The sequence below is a fragment of the Pelobates fuscus genome, chromosome 3 (assembly GCF_036172605.1).
Source record: "Pelobates fuscus isolate aPelFus1 chromosome 3, aPelFus1.pri, whole genome shotgun sequence".
NCBI lineage: Eukaryota > Metazoa > Chordata > Amphibia > Anura > Pelobatidae > Pelobates > Pelobates fuscus.
Genome location: NC_086319.1, coordinates 286,209,466 through 286,220,011, shown reverse-complemented (window position 1 = coordinate 286,220,011; position 10,546 = coordinate 286,209,466). Strand labels below are relative to the sequence as shown.

At 39.9% G+C, this 10,546-nt stretch overlaps 1 protein-coding gene across 1 annotated transcript in view; it reads left to right on the top strand.

The window, feature by feature from the left end:
* Positions 1-273: 273 nt before the first annotated feature.
* Positions 274-10,546, top strand: part of LOC134603055 (substance-P receptor) — a 226,122-nt gene continuing 215,849 nt past the window's right edge. The window contains exon 1 of the mRNA XM_063448667.1: positions 274-1,080. Within this exon, the coding sequence (XP_063304737.1) occupies positions 695-1,080 (386 nt within the window). The 5' untranslated portion in view covers positions 274-694. The remainder of the gene's footprint in view (positions 1,081-10,546) is intronic.

The window sequence follows — 10,546 nt, the reverse complement described above, 5'->3', positions numbered from 1 at the left end:
TGACAGAAAATGTTTATATACAGCCTGTGACTAAAAGGGTTAATATAGTAAGGCTGTTCCCTGGGCATGACACAGTGTGTGCACGTTCTGAGATAAGGTAACAGATCTCTGAGGGTGACACAATGTAACAGGACAGCTTCTCTCCCTGGAACCCCTGGACCTGGTTCAAGTCTCCAGGGTCCACGCCCACTGCAGCAAAGCCCCGCCCTCCCCTATGACACTGACTTTAAAATCCCATTTCCCCCTCTCATAGTATAACTCTGGAAACATGAATCACACTGCAGGCACTCGCCAGCACAGGGACATCACAACTGATCTCTGAGCTGTTAGACACTGCACAGCCTTCCTTATCTCTTCTCATCAGAAACTACTTCTCCTGTATTCAACATTGCCATTACTTTATTTGTGCAATTTGTACATTTCTCTGCAGCAGTAGCAGCACCTGATCAAGATCTGCATCTCTGGGTCTGAGAGCTGAACACCCATCACCTTTTTATTATATCCTTCTAAAAAAAAATCAACTTATCCCTCTATCTGTTAATTTGCATTACTCTGGATACAGAAAGCACCATCATTGGGACATATTCAAAGTAATGCCATGGTACCCTACAGTTGATCCCACCTTGGTGTTCACTGGACTGTACAATCTTTGGAAGAATTCCAACAAACTGTTGAACACAGACACGCACAGACAATGAATGTCTCCATGCAGAATTCCTCATTGAACAATGACACTGGGATCAATGGCACCATCACCAACCCATTTCTTCAGCCAGCCTGGCAGATAGCTCTCTGGGCTGTGGCATATTCCATTATAGTCATTGTTTCGGTGGTTGGAAATATCATTGTCATGTGGATCATTTTAGCACACAAAAGGATGAGGACCGTCACCAATTACTTCTTGGTTAATTTAGCTTTCGCTGAAGCCTCAATGTCTGCTTTCAACACAGTGGTCAATTTCACCTATGCCATTCACAACCATTGGTACTATGGGCTCATATATTGCAAATTCCATAACTTCTTCCCAATATCTGCTGTGTTCTCCAGTATCTACTCCATGACTGCTATAGCCCTGGACAGGTGAGAGCTCTTCTATTAGCCTGTCTATACACAAACAATGCCTAGTTAGCCTAAAGAGAACAGGACAATCACAGAGTTAGCCAACCACTATCAGTGCAGCTGCCCTGGACTCCAACTCCTATCACATACAACCAGACATGGACTTGGAGTTTCAGTTCACTGACAGCTGGGATGCCAGATGTTTGGTACTTTAGGGAAAAGCCATATGACACACTTGTTAATAAAGGAATTCCTCAAAGTTCAGGATAAATGTAACTGCTAGAAATTCAATCATTCCTGTCCAATGGGAATGGCCAGGGATAAAATTAGAAAATTCTACTTTACAGAAAAGGTTAAGTATTCGAAAAACTCCACTGATGCATAAAAGTTGGCACATAGTGATATATATCAGAAAGTGTATGGTACAGTGAAAATGTTTCCCCCTTTCTATATTCTTGTATGTTAGCCTGTGTATTTTAATGCTATATATAAGGGACATGAAGCTCATTAAAATGAGGTTAAGTTACCATAAAATATGTAGTTTTTATTGTAAACAAGTACTGAAGAATTCAAATGCATAAATGCTGCAGAATTATTATTATAATTATTATGTTTATTAATACTACTACTACTACTACTAATAATAATAATAATAATAATAATATGCATTTGTACATTTGTATCTTATTTTGTTGTCACTCTGCCATCTTTGGTCAGAATATTTAGGATCCTCATTAAAGGTGTTCTTTCCTTACATGCTTAAAGCTAAGTAGTATCTTATATCTTATTATTATTATTATTATTATTATTATTATTATTATTATTATTATTATTATTATTATTATGTTAAACCTAGCAAGGTTTTGACTTGCATTTTTTATTTTGGTCAATAATGCTTCCGACATAGTAAAAGGAACAAGTCCTCGGAGCTTGTTCTCCCAAATTCTCTTATCCTTGTAATAAAGCTATCACAATTCACAGTCATTTACATACGAGTCCACTAAAAACTGATGTATTATGATATACAGATTATATTCTATAAGATGGAATGTATCATTTCAAGATATACAATTTGAAATAAAGGTAGTGTATACGTGAATAATTTTCCAGTGGTATTGTTTTTTTGCAAATACCTAAAAATAATTAATAAAAAATGTCTGACGTCTGACATAACCTTTGCTTATTCTTTAATCAATGAGCAGATGAGAAACTCTTAGTATGTGTTATAATATTAGTGTATATGTATTATTCTAGAATTGAAATCTATTATTCTAACCGCGTTCCACTAGTGCTTACAATTGTATGAATTATATATTATTATATATGTATAGGCTTGTAGATCATAACAAGTACAAAATCAGCTAATTTAGGGATGTCCAATCCTTGGACCTTCATCTGTTGGCTTATAATGCACTGACAGCCATTGTAGGGCCATATTTGGACACCTCTGCTATAGCTGTAATAAAGGGTTAAACCTTTTGTTTCCTTCTAGTGTGCGCATGTTTATTGCTGCCAATGGACTGAATATGTTTATCTGGGAAAATGTAATCTGCGTTTTCTCTCCATTTGTTTTTCTTTTGGATATAAATGTGTCTCTTGAGATTGAGTCCAAAATAGATAAGGTTTATTAGGGTCAGCACAAGTCAGGTGTGTATGGGTGAAGCTTTCCAGTGTTCATTCAGTATGTGTAGTGGTCTAACAGCTGACAGATTGTAAGCATATGCAAGTAACCTGTATGAGTGTGTGCAGACAAATACGCAAACCATTGTGAATGAGTGTGAGACTCTTGGATATTATAATCTCAATGTATCCATTCTGATAGAAAATGTTGTAATTAAACTTGTACACTAGAGGATGTTATTTCAGCCTGTGGTATAATAAACAAGGCCCACCAACAAGTTACATCAGTACCTGTTTAAATTGAAATATTCTTTATGTGGTCGTAGGAAGGGTTGCCTGTGAGAATGTTGGTTTTGGGGTACTTAGGTGGGAGAATCTTTGGTACTTGGTTAAAGATCGATGAGAAACAAAGCCCTATACAGGTAATTATTAATATTGGCATTTATATGGCGCCAATTTATTCCGCAGCACTTTGCAATATTATAAAAGGGGAAATTTTACAATAAATGAGACAATTACAAAGTGTTACAGGAGCAACAGGTAGATGAGGAAATATGTGTGTAAGCCTTGGCAAAATTCATCAACAAGCTGTGAGTGTGAGCAGTGTACTGTCTGACAGTCAGATTGAGTGCATGGACACAAATCTGTTGTATATGTGATGAAAGAATGGGGAAAAGGAAAAACGAATATGAGTTACATAGTTACATTGTTACATAGCTGAAAAGAGACTTGCGTCCATCAAGTTCAGCCTTCCTCACATTTGTTTTTTGCTGTTGATCCAAAAGAAGGCATCCGAGTGTTCCGTTAAATGAGATTGATCAGTAGGCTATATGAGAAAACTGTGTGAGCAGTGTCTTCTGCTTTATGGAGAGTGTGTGGGTCATGCTAGACGATCTTGGACTACATTTCCCCTGATGTTTTGCTAGCATTTTGGCTAGAAGAGCATTATGGGAGATGTAGTCCAAGACATCTGGAATGCCAAAAGTTTCCCTCCACTGATCTAGGATATGAGAATTTGATCGCATCCTGTGTATGTGTGTGTTTGGTTGTCTAAAGCTCTGGAAAGGTGTATTTTGTTTGTATAAAATGTCGCTTTTTCACATCTAGAAATATACTGTGTATGTTTCTGTAAACATTTCAATACATGGAATAGCAGAGCCCTCTATAGTCAAAACCTTCATTGTGAAAGGCAAAGGGAAGCAACAGAAAAAATATTCATAAAAAAAAAAAAATCTATGGAACAGTCTGGGATGTGCATTCTGTGTGTATTTGTGGTATCAGCATCAGATGTGTATGTGAGAAGTGTCTTATTTTAGTGGCTATTGTAGGTATCATCCTGTAGGACTGTGATTAGCTGCAACCACCAGTTAATCAGACAGAACCCTGTGTGTTAATGAGAAGGAGGCTTTTATATATGAGATGTAGGACGAGTACAGGAGAATACATGAGTGGGTATGAGGACCAGGTATACAGGAGAGCAGTGGAGGCTCGTTAATAAGAGGCAGTAGTGTAGTAAGGTTTTTGATCCCGAGGGAGGGTGAGTAAGGTTAAAACATATTGGAAGAAAGTGGATTCACATGCTTGCCTATGTGTGTGTCAAAATAAGAAAAAAATAATAATTCTGTACTATGTTTCAGTGCTATCCCATTGACTTGCCATTTGGGCAGTAGAGCTTTCTGCCATGTATTGAGGCATGCTATTGGTCTCTTTGTCCATGGGCAATCATTAGCTCATAGCACCAAGGAGTTACGGTGTCCAAAGGAGAGAGAAGCAAGACACCATTTTGGAAGTAACACAGAGAGAGTACAAATGTAAGTGTATAAGATTATATTTTCCTCTCCCCCAATATAATCCCTGTCTGCAAGCAAGACACACTGCGGGACTGGGGCTGTAACTCTGAGGACTGAGCTGATTCTGATAATGACGGTATGAAATGTTTGCTGCTTCTGTTAAGCATCACAGGTACTTCTTGGCTCTATATTGCCACTGCAGATTGATGATATCACAAGCTCTAAAGTTAATAAGGAGTATATCATCACCCTTCTACTTAAACACTGTACAAATTGTGTGCTTAGAACCAATAGTGAATCCGGAGCAGCTGACATGTTTTCATAGCTTCAGCAGCTGCAGCAACCTTTACTAAAAAGCTGAAGTTGGCATAGGACAGCACTACTGAAAATGAGATCATAAAAATGAGAACTGGCGACTCAGAGAGGGCTAGAGAGCTATAGTTAGACAGAGAGAGCTAGACCATTAGACCAGTGTTTCCCAACCCAGTCCTCAAGACACACCTACCAGTCCAGGATTTAAGGATTGCCCAGTTTTGTCTAAGGTGTTTTTAGAAAAAAAAGAAAAAACACCTTAGACAAAACTGGGTAATCCTTAAATCCTGGACTGGTAGGTGTGCCTTGAGGACTGGGTTGGGAAACACTGCATTAGACAGAGACCTTGTACTGTATGGATTTATCTGTATTGCAGCTCTGTGTAGTTCATCACAGTGGCTGTGTGGGATAGTTATGGGCATTATTGTGCCAAGTTCTGGGTATTTTACTCTGCTCTGTCTGTTGCATGGGTATGCCTGTAGTATATACAATTCTGTGAATTTTATGGGCATATTTGTGTTGCAAACAGCTCTGTGTACTGTATTGGTAGTTCCTTTTTTAATTGGGTTGTTTGTCTTATATGGGTATCTCTGTATTGTACCTGTCTATGTATATTGCATAGGTATCTCAATTTTGTGTATTGTGTATATATATGTTTGTACTGTTCCTAACCTTGTGTTTTCAGTGGGTATTTTTATATTATACCTGCCTCTTAATATTGTATAGGTAACCCTGTACTGTATGCATCTTTGTGTATTATATGGGGATTACAATAATGGATTAAGTACATGCGGTTCAGTGTACAGATATTACAGGTCAGACAATGTTGTCTACAGAGTTAAGGGGAGGAGTCAAACTCTGGGGGAGAGGTCTGGCACCCCACCATCTTAATATAAGATAATAAATGGTTTGGAGGAGAAGTTGTACAGAAGGCTACAAAAAGTGAGATAAAGGAGCAGCTGTACCGAAGACACAGACAAGCAGGTGTATAGCAGGTTATAATACGTGAGAGGGAGCTTCAAATGTACTGTAAACATCATGTGAGATAGTGAGAATCACTAACATTATAGTAGCATATGAAAGTGTCATTTATGTGAGAGAGAGGAACAGGTATACAGAAATCTATGATGTGGCAATATGATGTGTTAAGGTTTTTAAGGTTATGGTGTTAAAGAGAGGTACAGATGTACCTTGTGAGCAGGAGAAGGTATATGGAGTGTTATGTGAGAATAATAGAATGTGTTATATTGGTGCTATATAAATTCCAATAACAATAAATACAAAGGACAAATAATAAATATAACTTGTTTTAACAAGTGTAAAGGCATGCATACGGTGCCAATTGGGATTCTCAGTTGATATATTTATATTCAACATAGCGTGTATATATGAGTTAAAAGTATACGAATCTGTAACATCCATCACCATCGCCTTGGACTTCCTGTTCTGGAGCTGTTGTCACACTAGTCCACAAGACTTTTTCAGAATCCCCCTTCAAAATCTTTCTACACCTCTCCTGGTACTGTCTCCCATGGCATCTCTAAAATCCATGTGCTCCTCCTGAATACCTCCACCTCTTCATCTCATGCCTTTCCCTTTTGAGCCAAATGAGAGGAAGAAGTGCATATCACATTTACTAATGAACCTAATGAATGCTATGGGAGTTTCTTATTCTCAATAGGCAGGTCAGATTTGCATGTCAAATATATTTATATATGGTTTAGTTAGGGTAGGAAAAAGAGTGTTTAGGGCATGTGGAGTACGAGGGTTATTTGCAAAGTACTTACCATGTTTTCTGTAGTCCTGCCAGCCTCATATGATTGATTCTAGAACTGCAGGAGCTGTTAAACAATGTGCATCACTCAGTGCTTTTCTATAATACACTGTGTGATTTGCAGCACTAATTGCTGTTGCCGCTCCTCCTGCAAGGCATTTCCTGTATGAGAGGTTGTTATTTGGCAGCTGAGAAATGATCCTTTTCACTTCATGTTCGGCCTCATACACAGTCATTAGAGGAGCTTGGATAGCATTGAGTTTTATTGCAGCTCTTCCATCAAGCATAAGAGGCTGACTTGATTACAGATGATACTGGCCAGGGCTTTTTATACTTATCTCCCCATCAGCTCACTTAAACTCCAAAAAGGCACATTATAAAGTACTGAAAACAGGCACTCCATAGAGGACATGCGTCTGTAGGCAGGTGTCTACCCTGTCTAAGATGAGACACCTGTATCATAGAGGTACCTATACAAAGCAATTCTTGAGCAAAGATCTAAAAAGGAAACCATCGGCATAAATATTCAATTGGCAACAAAGGTGATTGCTACACTTTTAAAAAAAAATAAAACATTTTTTATTAATAACTATATAGATAGATAGATAGATAGATAGCAACATCCACCACCCTTAGACAGGTTTGGTAAAATAGATAACACACACTGACACCCTGACACACACACGTACATACCAGAGTAGGTGATAAATATCACAATCTGTGTTAACATTGATTAAAAATGCTCTATTATATTATCTACAGAGTTTCTGCCTGAGTAAAATTTATTTAATTATTGAAATCAGTCCTTTTAGAGTCTCAGGAGGAACATTTGTTTAGCCTCAGGACACCTTGGAAAGGCCATTATATCAGGCACAAAGCCACAACGCAAAGAAAAATCTCTTTAAAAATCTTTTGCCTCTGAGTAATGATTCAAGACCTCTTTTATTAATTGAGATAGATACAGAACGCCTTGGTTTGTTTTGCCTGTTTTATGAAGGAGTATTGTTTACCAGCAGGAGGCTGTGAAATATTTAGGGATGTTACTGACTGCACTCAAGTAAACTGTGCACACATCTGTTCTTTCCTATCAAGAGAGCCATAATATCTCTTTGCTCTTTTATATCATGTTAAGGATACTCGAAACATAGAATTTGTGTTATGTTGTATTCTTGGGAACATAATTTTAATAATTCAGTTTAATAAATAGACAACAATATATGCAATGTTACATTCAATATAGCAGTGACCATGGGCACTGCTGGGTTCTAGAAACACCTGAGGCTTGAGCCCAAATGAAAACTTGATGTCCCCTACACTAACAGAGGTAGGGACTAGTGATGTCGCGAACATAACATTTTCGGTTCGCGAACAGCAAACGCGAACTTCCGCAAATGTTCGCGAACCTGCGAACCGGGTGAACCGCCAGAGACTTCATTGGGCAGGCGAATTTTAAAACCCACAGGGACTCTTTCTGGCCACAATAGTGATGGAAAAGTTGTTTCAAGGGGACTAACACCTGGACTGTGGCATGCCGGAGGGGGATCCATGGCAAAACTCCCATGGAAAATTACACAGTTGATGCAGAGTCTGGTTTTAATCCATAAAGGGCATAAATCACCTAACATTCCTAAATCACAATGGATATGGATTGACACCTGACATATGGCATATTGACACCTCGACATATGGATTGACACCTGTCCTCAGAGACCCTGATACACACTGACACAGAGCAGAATAGGGACTGTTCCCCCTACACAGGGTCACTTGGCAGGTATGGATTGACACCTGTCCTCAGGGACCCTGATACACACTGACACAGAGCAGAATAGCGACTGTTCCCCCTACATAGGGTCACTTGGCAGATATGTATTGACACCTGTCCTCAGAGACCCTGATACACACTGACACAGAGCAGAATAGGGACTGTTCCCCCTACATTCCCCCTGACTTCTATTATATTACAGTCAACAACTTTTTTTGTTTTTAAATGCACGCTATTGTGACACCAGATATGAGTGGCACTGTGCACTGGCAGAGGTTGGCAGAGTACACGCTGTAGGCCTGGTACACACTTATGAAGGACACTGACTGCTATTATATTACAGTCATAAAGTTTTTGTTTTTAAATGCAAGCTATTGTGACACCAGATATGAGTGGCACTGTGCACTGGCAGAGGTTGGCAGAGTACACGCTGTAGGCCTGACACCCGCTTGAAGGACACTGACTGCTATTAGATTACAGCCAAAAACTTTTTTTGTTTTTAAATGCACGCTATTGTGACACCAGATATGAGTGGCACTGTGCACTGCCAGAGGTTGGCAGAGTAGACGTTGTAGGCCTGACACACCCGCTTGAAGACAACTAACTGCTATTCAATCTATAACAGTGAAAAAATGTTTTTTGTTTTTAAATGCACGCTATTGTGACACCAGATATGAGTGGCACTGTGCACTGGCAGAGGTTGTCAGAGTACACACTGTAGGCCTGACACACAGACGCTTGCAGACAACTAACTGCTATTCAATCTATTACAGTGAAAAAAAAAATTTTGTTTTTAAATGCAAGCTATTGTGACACCAGATATGAGTGGTGGCACTGGGCAAGTGGGCAAGGTATCCACTGTGAGCCTGACACACAAGCTGGCTGGCAGGCAACTGCAATTAGATTACACGGGAAAATAGCAGACTGATGTTCTAGCCCTAAAAAGGGCTTTTTGGGGTGCTGTCCTTACAGCAGAGATCAGATGAGTCCTTCAGGACTGTAGTGGACACTGAATACACTAGCCTAGCTATCCATTTCTCTATCAAATCAGCAGCAGCTACACTTTCCCTCCTCTCACTAAGAATGCAGCTTCAGAATGAATAAAAAATGGATGCTGTACAGGAGGTGGGAGGGTCTGGAAAGGAGGGTCTGCTGCTGATTGGCTGGAATGTGTCTGCTGACTGTGAGGCACTGGGTCAAAGTTTACTCAATGATGACGAATAGGGGGCGGATCGAACCACGCATATGTTCGCCCGCCGTGGCGAACGCGAACACGCTATGTTCGCGAGGAACTATTCGCCAGCGAACCGTTCGGTACATCACTAGTAGGGACATGTCATGACAAATCCCACCTTTCTATGTTATTTACTCTCCTCTCTACCTATGAGCAGACGGCTACAGATGCTCTCCGAGATCTCCATGAAAGTATAGCCAAAAACAAGCACAGCCAGATATTCAATATGACCCTGCCATGCTACCGAACTAACAGAGGGGTGTGCTGTAAAGTTCCCCAGGACTCTCTGCCAATTGTCACTGGGTCACTGGGTGTACAACACTCTCCCCTTCGATACTACAGATATTTCTGTTTATAACACGTGGCTGCTTTGAGGAGCTGCTTCCTGGTGTTAAATTAGAACTGGAGAAACTAACATCCTCTTGTCCCCTCCACAAAGAGCCCAACATTCAGGACTTCAGCTCTCAATCCCCTCCCCCCCAACACCTATTGCAGTGACTACTTATTGCCAACATAATGCAGCCAAGTCCTATAACAAAGATAATAGATGTATTGCATTTTTATACATGTTGCATCTGTTTACTAAACTGGGGAATAAGTTGGCACGTTGCAAACATAGAATTAATCATATTAATCAAAATCAGGAAATGCACAAAAGACACTTATGTAGTAAAGGTTTTAATGAATGGGGCCCATGCCTCCTAAATATATTACTACCGATGCCTACATTTTTATATTACATAGAAACATAGAATGTGACGGCAGATAAGAACCATTTGGCCCATCTAGTCTGCCCAATTCTCTAAATACTTTCATTAGTGCCTGGCCTTATCTTATAGTTAGGATAGCCTTATGCCTATCCCACACATGCTTAAACTCCTTCACTGTGTTAACCTCTAGCACTTCAGCTGGAAGGCTATTCCATGCATCCACTCAGGGCCGGCGCGTCCATAAGGCGGCACAGGCGGCCGCCTTAGGGCGCCAGAGGAGGG